We start from the raw sequence: 21,029 nt of genomic DNA, 5'->3' as shown, positions 1-21,029 counted from the left end.
TAGAATGAAGACATCATGGCATGCAGTACAATAGTTTAACGTGCATAAAGACACCTGAGGATGGCACATTAGTGCTGAAACATGTAGTGTGGAAGTGAAGAATAAGGTGAAAAAAAAAAGGTATATACACTGTAAGACGGTTAGCATAAATCATAGACTGGATCTATTGAAATCATAATAATAATGACTTCAAAAGGTGTTGTAACTATGAAATTCTGAGGAAGACACTGATCCTGATCCCTCTAGTTCCCTCAGACGCGAAAGTTGTGACTTTATGTTCGGAGAAAGTTCAGTCCTGTCTGTAGAGTCACGAAGCTGAAACAGCGGACTTTGTGGTACTTGGATTTTACATTTGGTTGGAACAAACTTACAGCCAAGGAGTTAGTTATGGGAGTTAGATGAGGCTGAGTTCTTTGGTTCTGAGGCTTCAAAAAGGCCCGTTGTACCAGTCCCGGATGACAGATCAGTATGGAACATTTACGGAATTCTACGTGACAGGTGAGAGAAAAGTGTTCAGAGAGAAATTTTCGCCAAAAATCCCACGTAGATTATTCTGGGATTCAACCCTGGCCTCTGAAGCAATAAGCCGGCAACTAATCGCCTGGGTTATGAGATAGCTCCTGCAGCTATCAGTAAGAGGAGTTACCAGTGTTTCGTCGATTGCAGTTCGAAGTAAATTTACACTCAACCAGATTCAGCAGTGATTATCTTATTACAAGTAATTGAGTTTCCTGCCTAGTTAAATATGTAAATTGTATAATGTGTTTATATAATTACAGGGCTCATTAAGTAATATAACACTAGCATATTCTGTGATTGCAGACGATGATGATGAAATTCAGCTGATTTTGACAGCAGCTGGAAGGTCAATTATACGCAAGCACTTGAAAAGAAAAAAAGGAACAAAAGATGTATGCATAGACGAAAATACACAGAGGACACGACAAAGAAAAACTAAATGACATAATTACCATTGGAGGTCTGAAGAACGAGAAGGCCCCAATTATTAATAACTTTGTTATTAACAGATTTAATAATATCAGTTAAAAAATTGATCTCTCTCTTCTAGATGTCACATGTCTGCAGACAAAATTTGCCCGCAGAAACGCGTCTGGTTGAGGGACTAACCTTTGAGCGGTGGCGAGAATGAAAATGAGAAAAGTCTTTCGTGAGACCCAGTAGGCATGCTGGTGACATTGATAATGTAACAGTAATAGGCCTAAAATTCACTTATTAATTTTACGTACTAAATCAACAGTGCCGGTCACGGTAACCGAATGGTCTAAGGCATGTACTGTCTTCGCTCGCTCGGAAGTCGGAATCATGGGTTCGAATCCCACACAAGGCATGGATGTTGGGTATATGTATGTGTTTATTCTGTGTTTAGGTAGAGGCCTTGCGACGAGCTGATCACTCGTCCAAGGAGTCCTACCGTCTGTAAAATGATCATGAAACTGAAAAATCAGAGGCCATGGCCCAAGGGGGTTGTAGAGTCAGTGAGAAGAAAAATCAACAGTTAAAGAGGGTCAACTACAGAGTCAGTACATTCAAGCAAATAAAAAGTAAAAGAAAACAGTACATTCAAGCAAATAAAAAGTAAAAGAAAACAGTACACTCATATAGAACAAATACGTGGATGTAAGGTATTCTACGGCATGGAACCAGCTTCATTTTATAATATTGAATTAACAAAATAATGCAACTATCGGTTTCATCAGATTAACCATAGCATTGATATTAAAGAAATGATTGCCAGAGATATTCAAGTTGTTACGTATTCCATTTGAAGGTAAGGTGCACCGACATTTGTTAATGTAAACGAAGCCAACAGCTTCCTTGCAAAAAAAAAACCCTTGGCCTGTAGTCCGCAAGCGAACTGTACCGACCGAGCGACCGCCGCTTGTCGGCGAAGTTAGTGCCAACTTTAACGGATAGATGGTTGTCGCGTGGTCAGCGCAGCGGATCCCCACTGTCGTTAATCTTGATTTTCTAGACCGGTCCTTGCAAATAATGGCTCAAAATAACGCCGTCTTATGAATAAAGTATGCCATTTTAAGTCATCCAAAACCGGACTATAACTGTGTGAATTGTGATTTTTAAGGAATCTGGTTCCAGAAGTTTTCTCAGTCGTTGTGTTGCTGACTGTTTATATTAAAGGAGGTTCGCAAAATGTTTATGTACGTCTGTCGAGTACTGAAATTCACATTCTCAAATTCTATGGATTATCATCATGAAAAGGAAAGTTTTTAATGGATTTCTAGCGATCGTCATGCTATCATTTCACAGCAACGCTTGTTGAGGATTCTAGATGCCGAATTTCGTCGAAATACGTTCCATAGTACCCGAGATGAAGCTTGTGTACATATACGACCTCACTGTGCTTTTATTTTGTATGAAAATAATGCATAGTGCTAGTCGGAAGAAAATTACGGGATTTGACCCTGCAATAGTAACATTTTTTGTGGAACTGTGGATCTTTTGCATATAAACAGGGTTTCGTGATTCACCATAACAGGGTTTGTTCCTAATTCAAGCTACGCCTTTGAGCCTGTAAGTTATCCTGTCCCGCCCTTTGGCACAGTATTCATCCTAACAGACTGTGCTGCCTGTTCACAAGATGGAGTAATGTAATAAATCACGACGAATTAGTAATGCAACACAGGCTCAAGAAATGTTGTATTTTATTTTTAATATACCGAAACATTTTGTCGGTCATGTTTCGTAACAAATACAAAACGTCGTATGTTTGCCATTTCCATTCCGAATATATTTACAGCGTGCAGTTCACTTTAATCCCACTTCAGTGTATTTAATATGAATGTCTGCAACTTTTTCCTGGCATGTGTAGTTCTTCCGAAATAAAGACATGTCCGCAGGAATGAAAATATCGTTGGGCGGTGTGTGTGAAAGTTAGACCTCCGGAATACTGAAGTATTGCTAAAAGTGTTTGTTACTTTCAAGGTTCTTAAGTGAGCAGTTGAGACGAATACGTCTTGTCAACAAATTTGCAACGTTTTACAAAAGCCAAAAATTCATCTAAGCATTGCAAGGTTCCGCCACCAAACCCCATCCTGACTTAGTTCATTCCAGTTCATATTGTGAAAATTCGATTCGTGAGTTCCATTTCAATTTTATTCGTCTGTCTACACTTATTTCTTTCAAGTAATATTTTCCATGCAGATTTTTGTGCACACATTGTGCTACTTACCTATGTCATCGTTCATTATGTAACTGCTGGAAGAGTAAAAATTATGAACAGTATCACGTTCTCCAGTTATTTATTACCACAACCATCTTGGCGTCACATACTCAACCTAATAGAACACATTGTGCCTCTAATTTTGTAATTTCCTTCAGTCAATTAGCTCTTCTGTTATAGAATTCAAAGAAGATTGCAGATTGCTGGGGGCACGCGGTAGCGTAGTTGGTCGAGGCACTATGCTACAAGCCGGAAGGTCACGGAATCAAATCCCGATGAGGTCATTGGATTTTTTTTCCAATTTACCTAATCCTTCCAGCCGCACTATGGCCCTGGGGTCGACTCAGCCTCTTAACAGAAATGAGTACCAGGAATGTTCTTGGGGGTAAAGGGCGGCCAGCATGTAAGGCTGACAACCTTGCCACCATCGATGAGCTGATTGTATAGAAAATGTGGGAACCTCAACATCTCACACACCTATGGGCCTTCACGGCCTGTTACAGGGATACCTTTACTTTTTCTTTTACTGCAGTTTGCTGTTAGTTGCATAAGGATTGGGACAAGGTTAGATTCAAACCAGTGAGTGTCACTTAGTCAATACCCATACCATCAGCTTTCTCTCAAGGTTTTCAGAATTATGTTACATGAAAGCACTCTGTATGTCATTTTAGTGGCATTGAACTGTTTTAAAACTGAAAAAAAGAGGACTGAAACATTATATTTTTACACACAAGCAATACAATTAGGTTTCAAGATGTCTGTTTTCACAGTGATGTGGTTGTGCCACAACAGAAGAATGCTCTTCTGATTTTTAGCGTTACAGTGCCTTTAATTTCATGTAGATCTCACAGCATTGCAGCTCTGTCTTTCTCAGTGTTAACAAACTATCAATCAAATGCTGTCATGTATGAATCATAATGTATGTTATACATGCAAGATATCGCCTGGTTGTTGCAGACTCGCATCCATCAGTTCCAAAACAGCATCACCAAGCTGGGGCAGGAGAACGAAACCCTCAGGAAGCAGATCTGCGTCCTTGAGGCTGCGGTGAGTTGCCTGGCACCCTCTTCCTCTTTTTCTGTTCTGTATGGCTTAGGCTCAAGTTTATTCTGACTTTGCAGTCATACTATGAATGCTCTCCATGGACTACCTGCCTTTGGTCTGTAATGAAGTACAAGTTTTGGGTATCTTTGTCCTTCGTGTTAACATTGGTTAACCATTTTTCTCTGTAATTTTCTGTTCCCTCACACATTACGTAGCTGTTTTGCACCTTGCATGCAACTTCGTATTTAATTATCTAATCTGGTACATCATTTAACATGTCTTAAAAATTTAATTTTACCAACATTTGTCTTCTTCTTATACCAAGTTTCACTTAGAATTACTGGGTTTTTGGTCTTTGTCCATTGTCTGGTATTCTAAAAACTAGAGAGCAAAACGTTTCGGAAACTGGGTCTTTCCTCAGATGAAAGGGGGTGGGGGGCATACTTTGTTAAGTACTTAAAAGAACTAACCTCAATCACTGGACAACCCATGTCAGAGTCAAAGTCAAATTTATGTTGTGACCGACGGTCAGTCGGCAAGTCTGTCTTGGTATAAAGCACCCTTGTGGGGCTTAAGACCAGATCTTTATTACTGTCAGACAGTTGCATGTTTGTTGATTTGGGGCGCTCTCTCTGATGAGAGGATGTGTCTGTCATTTGGTAGAGTCAGGGTCAGCAGTAATGAGTTTGTTGTCATTATGTACAGTTTATGTTGTCATTATGTACAGTTTATATTTTACCTGTTATTAAAAGTATGTATATACAACATATACAAAGTCTCTGTCTGTCCAGGCTCAGTACAGAAGATCATGCCCTATCATTAGTAGCTCCTGCTACAACGCAGTCTAGTAATTTGAACAGTCATACACTTGGCATTGCAATTTCAGTAGGTGGTTGTCTGCCACAAACTCCCAGGCAGGGCAAGCATAAGTCGTGATACTCCTAATGAGTGCTTTGTGGAGGGTCAATTTAATGTTAGCGCATAATTGCTCACTTTTGAATAGGGAATATATTCTAATAAATGTTCTGAAGGCCTTGGCTTCAATCATTTCTATGTGCAATCTCCATGTTTCTTTCTTATCTGTTGCTATTGGGGTGGGACTAAGTCCCTTGTACTGTGGCCACTTCTGGCCTATTGTACCAGCACTAGATGATAGGTGAGGGTGATTGTGGAGCAATTTGTGGAATGAAGATTGGTAGGGGAAACCGAAGTACTCAGAGGAAACGTGTCCCAGCGCCACTTTGTTCACCACAAATGCCACTTGACCAGACCCGGAATCGAACCTAGGCCGCCATGGTGGAAAGCCAGCAACTAACTGCTTGAGCTATGGCATGACCAACTTTCTTATCTAAGATTTTACCGAGCTATTTTACACTATTTACAAATGGAATGTTTCGTCCATTCAGTGTAAGATGGGACTCAGGCAGTTGTTGACTGTGAGAAAAGTAAATCCCCTAAGTCTTATCTTCACACCAGGTCTCCATTGAGCTGAAACCACGCTGGATTTTTCTGACAACAAAACCCTCCTTTTGCTCTGTCACATACAGATAGGTGTAGATGGGAAAGAGACCACAAGGGTCTACCTTCCTTTAGCAGTGAATCCAGGCCAGCCATTACTGCTTAGAGCAGTTCTTTAGGATTTCCTGCTATTTTATCAAGAATTCTCAATAATATGCAGGTCCTATGAGCACCACTCTTCAGAAGATTCCACGAAAAGAAGTCAATAGGTCATGGTTCTCAACCAGTATGTCTGAAATACAAAATACAACATCGTGGAAATATATTTCTCACTGCACAATAATCCATATTGAACTGAAAATAGATTAATAAAACGTGATGGCCTTGCATTAGGCATATCCACTTGAAGCTTCACAATTTTGTAATTAATGCAGTTAACTGAAAAACAACTGTGTTAGAGAATCCTGCTGCACAGAATGAGATTATGGAATCTATAGTTTGAGCAGCCTGGGTTCTAGAGAGAAGTGGTCCTGTCAGTGCAGAACCTGCTGATTGTTACAGGGTGCTGGTGAAGTGCAGAACACGCTGTTGGAGAGGCTGCGTGATCTGGAGACAGAGAATTGTAACCTAACAAGAGACGCTGAATTACAGAGGCGGCAGTATGAACGATGCCTGGATGATGTCGCAAATCAAGTAGTACGTGCTCTGCTCACACAGAAGGTGTGTAATTCATAGGTATTGTTCAAGACTCAGCTGTGCAGCCCTTTTGGGAATTTCTGCTGTATGATAACTCTCTACAGTAGAAAAAGAATTATAAAACAAGTATTATATAAAACTGAAAAATAATTTAAAGAAAATACATGTCTTCATGTTCTGCAGTCTGTGAGATAGGGCCTACTGCTAATTTTCAGAAACCAGTAACGTAAAACTTTTCTTCCTGGATATTTCCCCAGATCACAGAGCAGGAAAATGGAGAACATAAATGTGTAACATTGTGTTGCTTCCTTTTATAGTAGAACAACGAAAATGCATGTTGCAGGATAAGGAATGTTAGGGAATATTACTTCTCACCATATTTCTCATTACAGAGAATTTCTCCACATGTGAAACAATATAGTTTCTGAGTTTCATCGTGATTACTGGTGGATGTGAAATTAAATTTGGTGTAGCTGTCAACTTATTTTTATTCTCCTGGATATGTTGAACATTTAATTTAATTAAGGGCAGAATTTGTTTTAATTATACCTTTCTGTGCAATTAAAACATGTTGGCACTGCATTTTATATATCATAAAGATGATATAAACTCTGAATTCCAGTTTCCCTCAAATGTGCCCCTAGCATACGTTACTTTCATAGTCACAGTTCTAATTCTATTGCTGCCTGATCACCTTTGAATAGCTTTAGTTCGTTGTCAAAGCATTTCTGGTAAGGTAAAGCTATCACTGTAGCAAGCCCATGAAAACCCATAGGGTTGTCAGACGTTAAAGCTCACACATGTTCTGGACAATTGGCTCACAAATGGCAGTGAGGTTGTCAGCCTTATGCCCCGGCTGCCCTTTACCCCTGGGAAGATTCCTGGTACTCATTTCTGTTAGTGGCTGAGCCGACCCCAGGGTCATGGTGCAGCTGCAAGGATTAGGTAAATTGAAAGAATCCACCTCATTTGGACTCAAACCTTCGACCTTCTAGCTGGTAGTATAGTGCCTCAACCAACTATGCTACTGCGTGCCCCAAAGCATTTCTGGACACATATTTATATAAACCGTTTTCGCTGTTTTGGCCGTATTACTTACCCTCAGATTTTCTGGGTTATTCCATATATTTAATTTTTCATGAACCACCCATAAACCCCTTGGACCTACCCCGTGGATCCCTTAGGGTCCTGGGGACCACATGTTATGAAACACTACCCTAGGCAGATAAATGCATTAATTGAATTGTTTGTAAAGATGATATAATTAGATTTACATTCATGAAGCATCTTATGGGCTGCGGTTGGCCAGTGGTTATGTACTAAGTCATTTTAACATTCGTTGTGTGTGTGCAGGGTTTGCGGGAGGAGATCATTGCACTACAGAGACGTATCAAGGAACTGGAAGCTCAGAACCGTGCACTGGCCTCTGTGCTGGTGCAGCAGCTACATCAGGGCTCCCCCCTGTTCATACCAGGCGAGGCAATCAGTAAGGTGCCAGCTGGAGGTGCTGGGGACGAACCACTTGTAGGGCACACTGCTACCTCGGTAAGTCTCTGCATCATACTGAAAGTGGTCCTGTCAGTTCTTGCTCTTCCCATGCACTTAACAGCCACAATCTTATCCCTTTGAAGACTGCATATTGACAAATCATATTCCACCAAGCCATCTGCTGTAATTTTGAAACATTGCATTCAATTCAACAGTTTACTGGAATATGATTATTGTGAATGTCAGGCTGAAACCAACAAGACACATTTTAGGTCAGTTTACCTAGACTCATGATAGAGCTCCAGAGCCAATTCAAATGTTCTTCTTTTTAAAACCAATGGGATTTAATGATGACCAACATCTAATCATAACCTAATTCTTGAAAATGTCAGATTGGGCATGAGAGGGAACATTGAAATATGTCATATGCTGAAGACCAGCAAGTGCTGTAATGTAATTTAGTGATTCACATATTTAAGTATTGACATGTTAATATAGTGGTGTTGCTGTAGACCTGTGATCCTGAGAAATGTGGTTCAAATCACAGTAGGTCTCCACATTATCCTAAATGTTCCTTTATGTAAGTTCTTTTAGTCTGTACATATGACAGTAACTTGAAACAGGCCATGGGAGTCTCCATCCTTTCTTGTTATGTAACTTCTGAGAATCAGTCATTTATTGCAGAATCTACTGGCTGTTGGCTTCTGACGAGTTCTGATTTATATTGTTGTTTTGTGGATTATGCCACCATGTAGTCTGGTAGGTTAGGCTCATGTCATAACTGAGAAGATAAAATATGAGTCTTACTACCATGAAAACCTCACATGTCATGATCTCATTTGTTAATACATAAAACCCAGAATTTACCTGGAGAAAGTGAGTAAAGCCAAAAACAAATGTTGTACTGAATAATTACTAGCCCTTTGAAGCTATATCTTGCGAATAATGTGTACAGATTTTGTTGCCATTACAAAGACTGGGAGCTGGATAGCTTATTCAGAATAGTGACTAGGCTACATGCTTGACAGCCAAGGAATTGAGGTTAATTTCATGGCAGGGCAAAAGATACGAGTATTTATTTCTCCACAACAATCAGACCAGCTCTGGGACCCACCCAGTTTCCTAGCCAGTGGGTACTGGGGGCTGTCTTGATGGGGCTAAAGCAGCTGTGGTGTGAAACAGACCACTCATCTTCATTTAGTCCTGAGGTTAAGAATATATGTGGCACTATGTCTGTACCCCCCATATGCCTTCATGGTATGGTGCTTAATTAATTAAGCATAGGGACAGTTTTTTTACCCGGGTAAAGACTAACTGGGTGTTGTTATTTAAGGAAATAATCAGTGCTCATTCTGAGAATGATATGAAATGCATAAATAGTCTGTGGGAAAAATGCAGAGATTTTAAATGTTAAAGCAGGTGGTGCTTAGTCACGACTGCGCTTTAGAAGGGCTAGCCAAGATGACCTTCGTTTCTTTGTTAATTACTTAGTAAAGATGGTCACAGCATAAAACCTAACTCTGGTCATGAATTTAAAGTTACTAAAGTGCACATGATTCATTGACTCTCAAGCCATTTAATGATGGTATTTCAGTGACAGAAATTACATAATATCAAACTAAATAAAAACATGATTACAAGGTAAGAATTTGGAAGGGGAAGTCGTGGCCTATTTCGTGGTTGTCTTGCATTCAACTGAGGAGTTTGAGGAAAACCACAAAAGAGTCAGGATAACTAGTAACTAGATTTGAATTAATTACTAATTTGGTATAAGTCTGTGGCATTACTGAATAATAGAGAAGGGAAACAGCTCAGATATTGATTAAGCAAAGCGGCTGCATGCAATAATGCCATTCAAGGTCAAGTTTTTCAAATATTCATAAAATTCTGTGGAACATGCTTTCAGAGATTAAGTCTGCTAATATGTAAATCGTAATAAGAAGCCAAGGGGGGAAGCAAGGTGGAATCTAATTCATTCATGTGCTCAGAAAGAGTGGAATATGAAACCCTGTGGTTTAAAAGAGAATATGCTACAAAATTCCATCGCAAAGCTTGTCACGAAGAATTCTGGAATGTTCACCAAACCATCTTAGTTATTTTGAATTGTCTCATTCTGGTCCGCTGCACTGTTAAGTTAGAAATTTAATAGAATTTTCCATCCAGTGCGGCAATACAAAGGACACGGCACACACGTAACATCATAACGCATATAAGGCCACACACCACCAAGAATGACGACTCCCATTCACGGGAAGAATTGACAACCAACAACAACTTATGACAATTTTGAATTAAATTTTAAATAGTTTAATAGTGATTAATCCAAACATAAGGAATCTACTGTGGGAAAAGTGATAATTCCTGTGCTGCATATAGCCTATTGGCATACTCAACTATTTTACATGTTTATGTTTTTATACGACAACGAGTGCCGTCGTAACTAAAACCTATGACAATAACACAAAACATACATCTGTGAATAACACAACTGAAAGTGAACATCAAACCAGCTTAATTAACAGTGTCTCTTGCCATATGAAAGGTGTCTCTGATGATGGTTTTAATTAAACCGAAACATGTAAGGCAAGAATAATAAAAGTGATGTGACCTCTATTGCCGCACTGGACAGAAAATTCTATTAAATTTCATCTTAGTTGTAATACATACTGTGACTTCTGCAGTGACATGTTCTTATTTTGATTTGACTAACTGAGTTTTGTATTTCTAATTCTCATATTTTTGTATTGTATATATGTTTATGAAATATTATGTCACACAGAAGAATACTGTCAAACAGACTATGAAGTTGTGAATTAACTGAACTAACTGAGTCAGATGATAGGCTTTTATAGGCTTTTGTGGTGAAGGAGATTAAACACAGAGTATTTCTTAGACAGCTGAATAACTGTTGATTGTTCAGAGAAGACCATGTAGTCTGTCAACGTGATATTCCGCTGTGGAGACTACAGTATGATGATAGTACATGTGTAATCGATAAGAATTAAGAAAATGGTAGCGCTGTATTTGAAATATTTTTAAGGGTATTTCATCATCAGGTAATAATGCAGATCATTGCATCATCATTATAAAGTTACTAGATTCTATTTCCAGAAAGCAGTGGGAACCAGAATTGCCATCTCATTGAACACACAGGGCCTTCTTCCTTAAGGTTACCCATTCCAGGCATGACAAACTCTTAATATGTTTTAATTAGACAATATTTAAACAGCTGTTACTTTTGTATTTATACTATCACAAAATTGTACCTTAAAGAAGCAAAAGAAATCAGCAGCGTGACAGTTTGTGAAATTTTAGTAACGAAATTGTCTAGATAAATTTTAAAGTTACAGTGTAGCGTGAATTGGAGAGAAAAGGAATGGATATAGTATACTGGTGGGAAAGCCAGAAGGAAAGAGATCACTAGGAAGACCAAGACATAGGTAAGCATGTAATATTGAAATGGATCTTAGAGAGATAAAATGGGGTGGTATGGATTGGTTTGATCTCGTTCAGGATAGGGACAAGCGGAGAGCTCTTGTGAACACAGTAATGAAATTTCGGTTTCCATAAAATGTTGGGAAGTTCTTGAGTAGCTGCACAACTGACAGCTTCTCAAGAAGGGCTCAGCTCCATGAAGTTAGCTAGTTGTTATATAATTGAGGACACTGTTTCAATTGCAAACATAATAACATTTAAAGAGACAGGAAAATTATAATGAATAGTAATAAGGCAAGTATCTGGGAGAAGATGGTCTTAGTATATATAAAGGTATTATCCATGCATTCACCTGCAGGGATCAAGAAGTACCATGAAAATATTTCAGATGACCAACAGCTTGGCTGAGAATCACACTGGCTACCTCCTGCATGTGAGTCTAGAGCATTACTACTACGGCAACCAGCTCACTAAAAATACTGATTTGCTTTCTCACTCATTATTTTCAGAATTTAGGACTGCCTGGGTTGTATGCTCCAAGCACTTGCACTGCAGAAACTCCCATGACATCGGACACATCAATGTCTACGCATAGCAGTAGTGATGTTGTGACTCCAGATGATGAGATGTTGAAGAGGCGGCATTGCCAGCAATTGATCACTCCAACCAGCAGTGATCTGGCAACACCAGATGATGACATGCAGAAATCTTGTTTGAGAAGGCAACAAGTGACTCCAACCAGCAGTGACCTGGTAACACCCGAAGAGGACACAGTGAAGACCTGCAGACTGAAGAAACACCAGCAGCACATGTTGGGGAAGTTCTCACGGGAGGACCATCCTGTGGATTCCAGGGAACATGTAGCATCCACAGGAGCCCTGTTCACAAGCCTGAAGACTGCCGCGCTTGTGGACCCCAATATGTTGTGGCTTCCTCTGCAGAGGCCACGGTCACTCAACCTTCAGCTTCATTGCACCAGTACTGGTCAGCAAGTAGCAGCACTGGCGGCTGTCACAGCCAGCAAATGCTGCCAACATCGCCACAGTAGGCCTCTGATTGGTAAGTCAAATATTGGGGAAATTTAAGTAAATAGTTGTATAAGTTCTCCTTTACATGCTCCTTCTTATGATTTTACAGGCATTTGGGAATGAAAATGCAAATGAGGACTAAGACAATATTGCCTGCAGCTCTTATGGCCATCTTAGCACAAGTGATTAGTTGCCAGTTCCTCATCATGGAGACCCAGATACTATTCTAGGACAGTCAATGTGGGATTTTTGACGGACAAGGTGACACAGGGTCGATTTTTCTGAGTACCTTTGTTTGCCCTACAATCATTATTCCACTAATACTTCAAGTTCACCCATCATCAGTCTTATTTTTAATGAATTCTACAATAAATACATTGGGACCACAGTACCAAGTGACTCAGTCTCTTCCCTCTCATATTTTTTTATACTAAAGGTAAAGCTATCCCCGTAACAGGCCATGAAGGCCCATAGGGTTATAAGACATCGAGGCTCCCACATTTTGTCTAAGACAGTTGGCTCACAGATGGCATTAAGGTTGTCAGCCCTACACATCAGCCACCCTTTACCCCCCCAGGAAGATTCCTGGTACTCATTTCTGTTAGAGGCTGAGTCAACCCCAGGGTCATAGTGCGGTTGGAAGGATTAGGTCAATTGAAAAAATCCACCTCATCAGGACTCATCAACCAATTATGCTACCGCATGCCCCATTGTTTTTATACTACATATATTAAACATTTCTTTGTTATTAATTAAATATACTCCTATTGCTTTGAATCCTGCCCATCTTCACTGAATATCCAATGAGTGCAGCATTTTAATGAAAATAAACCAGTCGTGTCATCTCTTGATGCTTGAGGCTAACCATTTACAACATCCTGCCAGCTGAATTTTTAAATCGCCATAAAGACGTAGAACAAAAGAATATCTTCTTGCAGAAATCTTAATATGGACAGGGTTAAGCATACCTCTGACAGCAGAAAATAGCGAACATAATTTCTGCGTACAAGTATTCATCAAATGTGATATGTTTTCTTTCATTCCTATCATTTCAGCACACTTATCTGGTAGCAAGGTGCCCTCTGTTACCCACAATAACAACAATGCTGTTGCGATGGAGGATGAGGGCAGTGAGAGTCCTGAGAGTGGAAATCGAGACGAGGGCTACTCTACAATGTCTAGTGATGTACAGGGTGAAGCACTTCGTTCAGGAGACCAGCCAGTGTCTATCACCACATCCTGCACCAATGGAGACATCCATCATCGAAGGGGACTGGAGGATCTCAAGGAAGCCACTGATGAGACTGACATGTCAACTGTTGCAGCAGTTTCTGGGACAGCTGGCAACACTGCTCCATCATCGACAGCACTTGTAGACTGCAGTAGCCCTGGAACTGCTGTATCACCCAGCATTGGAAACAGACTCTTGGTTGTGGAAGATGCTTGTGATCCTGATGTGCTCTACATACCTCTAGGTCTTGCCCTGAGTCTCAGTACAGCTAACCCACGCCACAGCTTCCCTCCGTCCCGTGATCTCCTCCCATATCAGCATATCATGAGGAGCTTTTCTGACTCCCATCTATGTCTCAAAATCACAACTGCACCATCTCCTTCACCCATTAATAACCAGCAGCACTCATCATTTTCACTATCATCCATGGCATCATCATCACCATCTGTACTTGTCCTTGACGTCCTGGCATCAACGAATGCTGGTGAAGTGGCTCAGAAGCAGTCTCATCCTCTAAGAAGGACAAAGGCGACCACCAGTTTGCTAACATCAGCCCTCAGCGAAAATCGTGAGTCCCTAGAGGAAGAAGACACACACAGCAACAGTGGCAGTTGGTGCAGCGGTGGGGATGTAGTGGTGGAGGGATGCTGGTGGGATGCTGATTATGTGCAGCATTGGCTTCGCCTGGATGACACCCGCAGTGCACTCCAACAACAGCACCGAGACCTGATGGAGCTTGAGTATGATCAAGCAGAGCTGGAGGACTGGAGCATGTCATTGTCATGCGAGGACATTACCTCATCGGCAACGTCTGTGGCATCGGGTGTGGTGTCTTCAGCAGACTCTTCCTACTGGAGGCGACCAGGCACAGTGGTGAATGAGAGTCAGACACCAGGACAACAGCATGGCACAATGCTACCCAGTATTCAAGAGAATAATGCTCTAGAGCTGGAAGAAGATTCCAGCGAATGTCTTTGGAATAATGCAAGTTACCTCATTGACCACAGGAGTGGTGGAAGTGAACTAATGACATTACTGATGGATGACGGAGATCAAAATGGGGGTAACAGCTTAGGACATAAAAACACTTGGCCTTATGGTAATGGAAACAATGGTGGAATTGGTGGAGGAAATTACAGCTTAGCTTCTCCTGGAGGCAGTTGGTCAAGTACAGGAACAAATTCAGAAGAGTGCTGTCATTCATATGACTGCTCTTACAATGGCTGTAGTGGAAGTGGGACAGGTGGCTGCCAAGAAAGTTCATCTAAACGCTCCTCAGCAGCTATGAGTGGCTGCAGTGATGATGCTGCAAGCTCGGAGTCACCAGCTGTCATCGGAACTGATTTCACCCGTGACTTCTACCGCCTTGTCAAATTTGAAAGTACAAAGTCTCTGGCCTCCACATCATCAAGAAGCCTAGTAGGTGGGACATGTGTGTCTGATACAAGTGGGTCCCTCACACGGCGTCAGGGTCCCGACTTATCCCATATGTCTGGCATTCCTTTATCTCAGGATAGAGAACAAGCTCTACAAAGCGTCCTTAACTTCATAGCAGAGCAGCAACAGTACTGTGCATCTAGGGAAGAACAGGATTCTGTTAAGGAACAACACAGTACAAGTTCCTTGATCAGACCTGAATCACAGGGTTGTAATGACTGTCAGAGAAGCAGTGAGAATAGTCTTGCAGTTTGCCCAAGCCAACAGGTATACTCAGTGCCAACAGAGTTGGAAACCAAACATGAATCAGGGGTGACTATACAGTTGTGTTCTCCTGTCGAAAGTTCTGCTTCTGACAATAATATTGAGGATCAAGTTTCTGCAGACAGAAGTGTGCAGCACACTGAAGAAGACTGCTCAAAGACAGATACACATGCCACTCACACCTGCTCAAGCTTGCAAGAGGATGAAAAGACTGTTCCTAGTGATGACAATACAAGGAATCCTGACAGCTTTGAGGACCAGATTCACACTATCATAGAACTGGATACAATAAACCATGTGTATACTTCTCTAGAAGAAAATGAGATTCAGAACTCGTCAAACAAAAAGGTGAAATGTTCAGAGGTAGAACTCAATGAACAGAACTCATCCTCAACCAAGAAAATGCAGCATAATAATAAAGTTATTCATGAACTTAAAGAAGAACCGTGTATTGATTTGAAAGACATATTGAAACCCGACTTCCAGGATGCTTACACTGAAGGAGAGGAGTGTGGTGGCATGGGTATCTCTTTGACAATGCAGTCCCATACTACAGAAGTGGAAGCTTCATATCTTTTGAAAGATATGCAACAGCAGTCCAGTGACTACAAGCTCAGTGCTAAAAATCCACAAACTGAACATGAAGCCCAGCTGAGTCAAAGTGACATTCCCTTTAACAAGGACAGGGATAGCAGTGGAGAAGTCCAGAAGTGTGTGGAGGACAGTGGCATATTATGTGAAAGTGTGCAAGAACAAACTAGTAGAAATGGAGAGAATGAAGTTAATGTTGCAGATGATTATGTTAGGTCTCTTTATTGTTCTGGTAGTTCACAGCTGCTACTGGGCCAATGTTCCAAGGGGTTGTTGCACAATCCACAGTGTGGTAGTATTGGTGTGGGATGTTGTCGGGTTGGGGAAGTGCTAGTGACTGTGATAGAAGAGGAGGATGAACATGCATCATCATCCATGGAAACAAGTAGCTGTAGGGAGATGACTGACTCGATAACATCTACTGTGTCTACTCCCGACACTGTAGTGAGTCCAGCCACGCGCAAAACCCAACAGCAACATTCATTAGACCTATCAGTGTCTCAGACAAGTATTGCTGGCAGTGCTAGTTCAGGAAACAATGGTGGTAGTTTGACTATGGCAGATGCACCTGCACATGCCTGGGCAGTTGGTTTTCATGAACGAGCCACTTCCAAAGACATGATTGATGAACTTAACAGGATGATACGTAAGGGTGAAGATGGTGCAGGTGCAGGGTCCACTGGGAGTTCAGGTGCTGTTGCAGTAGCAAGTGAGGGAGATGTAGCTGCTGCACTAGGAGCAACAAAACTTGATCTGGCGTGCTGTTGCCCTACTGGCTGGGTCCACATAGAACGCGATATAGACTTTACGGATCCTAAGGTGAGTGTAGCCTGATGTTTGCTATTAAAACTGAATTCATAATGCACATAGCTTCTAAGGGAGAGAAAATAAATCACACATTTTAATTTATAGTTCACTACTTCCATATCTGGAAGGCAGTTGCCATGTTTTGTGGCTCTCTCACTAAACAGAAAGAATGTAGGAAATTCAATTTTATGCTATGCTGTCTTTGAAAGCTTATAGTCACTTGTTTCCTGCCAGATGTAAATAGTTTAGAAAAAAACAGAAGTGATTTTAGGCATCATGACAAACATAAAATTATCATATTGGATTAAACAAGAATGACGGAAAATTAAAAGAAACAAAATCTACTCTACTCTTTTGAGCATTTTATTGTTTAGGGGAGCTAGGAAAGTATTTAACAAAATTTCACTGATATAAACACTGTTAGTTGTGTTACAGGAAAACTGAAAATCTGAACAAAATTTGCATATAGGTCTGCTTCTTATGTTGGTACAAAGATTACAAATTTCACTTTGTGTTTCTGCAAAGTAACAACCTGGTGCAGGCAGAAATGCACTAGAATGCCCATTTAAGAATCTGTTCCTCTATAAAGTCTTGTGCAAAAGTAAAGCTTAATTAGTTAAGCACCATGCCATGAAGACATATTGGGCACTAGAAGTTGCTGAGTGGTCAACTTCACTCCCCTGCTACCTCACCTCCAGAGAAGGGCCCCTGGCACCCATTGTATAGGAGATTAAGTGGGCCCCAAAGCCGGTCTGGATGTTATAGAGAAGAGAAAATCTCTCATCTCTGTGGGAATGGAACCCTGACTCTTAGTCATAGAGCCAATAACCTAGTCATTATACCAACTGAGCTATTCCAGCTGTACCCTTATATTACCTGCCTATACAACATACGGAAAAATGCATGTAACAAACTGTTCAGTTTCAGCTTCAGGTAAAAAACAAGCACATGAGAAGAGTTTAGGTTTCATATAACTCAATGTCTCATCTCCTGAGAAATACAAAAAATGAGTAAATATTGAAACGTTTGCTTTTGGAAAGTGAGGATGTGAAAAACACTAACTTTTATAAAATGGTTCTCTCATCTTTGAATCTAAAAATCTCCCTTCACAACTGATAATAAAATTAACCTAAATTCTATACTGGCATAATTTATTATTGCATTGTGTTCATTTCATTAAAATTATCTCTTCTCCTCCTCATACTGCACTCAAAGCAAAGGATATTCTCAAGCCCGAATCAAGGCTCAGAAGTGACTTCTGATTTTGCAAGTCTCTTCTTTCTTTGTGAACACTTGTTCTTAATTGCATTATTTATATGAAAGTTATATATATATATATTTTTTTTTTTCTNGAACTGAGTGGGAGTCGAACCCACGATCCCGGTTTCCGAGCGAGCGAAGACAGTACATGCCTTAGACCGCTCAGCTACCGTGACCGGCGTGTATATATATATATATATATACCTCTTGTAAATCTGAGTAAATATCAAAAGGGAGTTTATTGTTTAGGAACAAAGGTCTATAATAATCTACCACAACATATTAAGGATATATCGAGTGACACTAAGAGTTTTGAGGTACAATTAAAAACAATTTTTATATTTACATTCTTTTTATTCATTACAGGAATATTTGTTATAAATCTTTTTAAGATGTGAGTAGCTGTCTTGCTTTACAATTAAAAGAAGTTGCTTATTTTAGATATACACAATCTTTATTATATCACTGTATACTAGTCTTTATTTCAATGTCACGTGTTTGGAATCCGGAAGGGTTACTTCCATGGAAATGCAATAACAGACCGTTGTGTAGGAAGCAACAATAGCAGTATTGTAATTCTAACAGTGAGTCTCCATGGTTACAACAGAAGGTTCGCTGCATAGAAACGGCCGCAGATGGCCGCGCCATAGCTCAAGCGGTTAGTCGCTGGCTTCCCACCATGGTCCGCATTCGATCCCGGGGTTTGGTCAAGTGGGATTTGTGGTGGTCAAAGTGGCGCTGGGGCGGGTTCTCTCAGAGTACTTCAGTTTCCCCTGCCAATCTTCATTCCACAAAATTCTCCATCATCATAATCATCCAGGGCAGGCTACAATAGGCCAATCAGTGGCCACTGTGCCGAATGGACCCAGTCAGGCTCCACCCCCCACTAAGCGAATTAAAAAAAAATGGCCGCAGATATATAAGAAGGTAATGCATTCGTCGAGACAGTCTTGGGATAGTCGCAGTTGAAGACAGTTGGGATCCAGCCGTGGCCAAGGACAGTTGAGATGTCACAGCCGCAGAAGGCAGTATAAGCACTGAAGTAGAGGCAGTAGTTGTGATACTGCAAGTGATAATAATTGTAAAGTGTGTGTATAGGCGAAGCACAATAAATATCTGCTACATCCTTGACAGCATGAAGTTATTTGTCGCATGACATACCCAACACATGACAACTGATGTTTCACAAGCGGATTGGACTTACACACGTGACCGACAGATTCAAACTTAAATACGCCTTGACCTAAGAAGAGTAATTGAATTCACAAGTACATCGAGTGTCATCCTGCCAAAAAAAATTAATAAACAAGCCATTCAGCTACTAATCTAAATGCTGGAGCGCCACCACCAGATGAAGGAACAGACCCAGTATCAGGGTGGGTACCAAGGAAGACTGGGCGTCGCCCACAGAGGGATGAGCCACCATGCAACAGTGGCACAGCAAAAGGAGAAGAGAAGTGACATAAGGATGTCCCGTCACGCAACAGTGGCACAACACAAGAGAGACATTGTGAAGAACATTACTCAGGGAGCTGATGGACCCCGGAGGAAGCGACTGGTCGCGGCCAACAAGAAGATGACCCACTGTACAAATGCGGCACAACACAAGAGACTCAGACTTCAGGGAGATCAGTTGGAGTCATGCACAAGTCCACATAAAGATGGGCTGAAAAGAGCACAAGAAGAACTTGAATGTGAGAGGATGACACAATAAGGAAACTGAGAAAGCAATTCGAGGCATGTGCAAGTGCACAAGCACACGTGCTGCACGGAATCGCAACAAACTCGGACATCAAAAACTGGACACTGGAGGGTTGACCCTCGACCCCCTCCAAAACGGAAAAGATGAGACACATCGAGGAGGAACCGGTAACACAGAAGCACTGGCCTCCCCTTCAAGAGTGAATGAGCGACGAATGGATGTGAGACTACGGAATCAACAACCGCTGGACTATGGAAGTGCTCGGGGCAAGCACTCTGGAAGAAGGGGGGCTAATGGAACAATTGAACATCAGAACAAAGGGAGGGCGGAGGCTAGGAAGGTGAACACCTGGGGGGGGGGAAGTACCATTAGGCTGTTGGGGGACAAACAACCTTTAGAAGGCCGCAATGTCATGTGTTTGGAATCTGGAAGGGTTATTCCATGGAAACGCAATAACAGACCATTGCGTAGGAAGCAACAATAGCAGTATTGTAATTCTAACAGTGAGTCTCCACCGTTACAACAGAATGTTCACTGTAGCAACGGCTGCAGGTATATATGAAGGTATTGCATTCACCAAGACAGTCTTGGGATAGTTGCAGTTGAAGACAGTTGGGATCCAGCCACAGCCAAGGGCAGTTGAGATGTCACAGCCACAGAAGGCAGAATAAGCATTGAAGTAGAGGCACTAGTTGTGATACTGCAAGTGATAATAATTGTAAAGTGTGTGAGTGTAGAGGCGAAGCACAATAAATATCCGCTGCATCCTTGACAGCGTGAAGTTATTTGTCATGTGACATACCCAGCACGTGACAATATTAAGGATATATCAAGTGACACTAAGAGTTTTGAGGTACAATTAAAACAGTTTTTACATTTAGATTCTATTTATACATTACAGGAATATTTCTGTTATAAATCTTTTTAAGATGCGTGTAGCTGTCTTGCTTTACAATTAAAAGAAGACAAGATTGTCAGTCTGTGTTCTGGTTTTTAGTTAGTTATTTTAGATATACAGAATCTTTATATCACTGTATACTAGTCTTTATTTCAATTTATTATATAATTAATATATGTTATACAAAACTCATTAATGACATTGTGTTTAACTACTGAATTTTCAATTAATAGACTTGTATAAAATTGTACAAATTGTATAAGGTTTCCCATTGCTCTTATTACTAAAATTAACTTATTTTATTATATTGTATACATTTATCAATATTGTATTACAAATGTGTATGCTATTGGATGACAACTGTAATTCTTAGTTGTGACTGTAACCAGGATGATCTCCACATCCGCATGAGAATGTACTCTCAACAGGATTTATGGAAGGCGAATAAATGAAATGAAATTAAATATATATATATAGTGTGACATGTTGCG

The 21,029-nt window shown here is 40.7% G+C and overlaps 1 protein-coding gene across 7 annotated transcripts in view; it reads left to right on the top strand.

The window, feature by feature from the left end:
• Window positions 1-21,029, top strand: part of LOC111866279 — a 658,988-nt gene that overhangs the window by 626,635 nt on the left and 11,324 nt on the right. For all 7 annotated transcript variants that reach the window (XM_023855075.2, XM_023855074.2, XM_023855078.1 and 4 more), the window contains 5 exons: window positions 4,157-4,246; window positions 6,263-6,421; window positions 7,751-7,942; window positions 11,830-12,379; window positions 13,404-16,690. In XM_023855075.2, coding sequence (XP_023710843.1) covers window positions 4,157-4,246; window positions 6,263-6,421; window positions 7,751-7,942; window positions 11,830-12,379; window positions 13,404-16,690 — 4,278 coding nt within the window. The remainder of the gene's footprint in view (window positions 1-4,156; window positions 4,247-6,262; window positions 6,422-7,750; window positions 7,943-11,829; window positions 12,380-13,403; window positions 16,691-21,029) is intronic.

Source organism: Cryptotermes secundus, unplaced genomic scaffold (assembly GCF_002891405.2).
Source record: "Cryptotermes secundus unplaced genomic scaffold, Csec_1.0 scaffold1025, whole genome shotgun sequence".
Lineage (NCBI taxonomy): Eukaryota > Metazoa > Arthropoda > Insecta > Blattodea > Kalotermitidae > Cryptotermes > Cryptotermes secundus.
The sequence above is the reverse complement of the archived record's forward strand: the minus strand, read 5'-3'. Positions and strand labels throughout refer to the sequence as shown.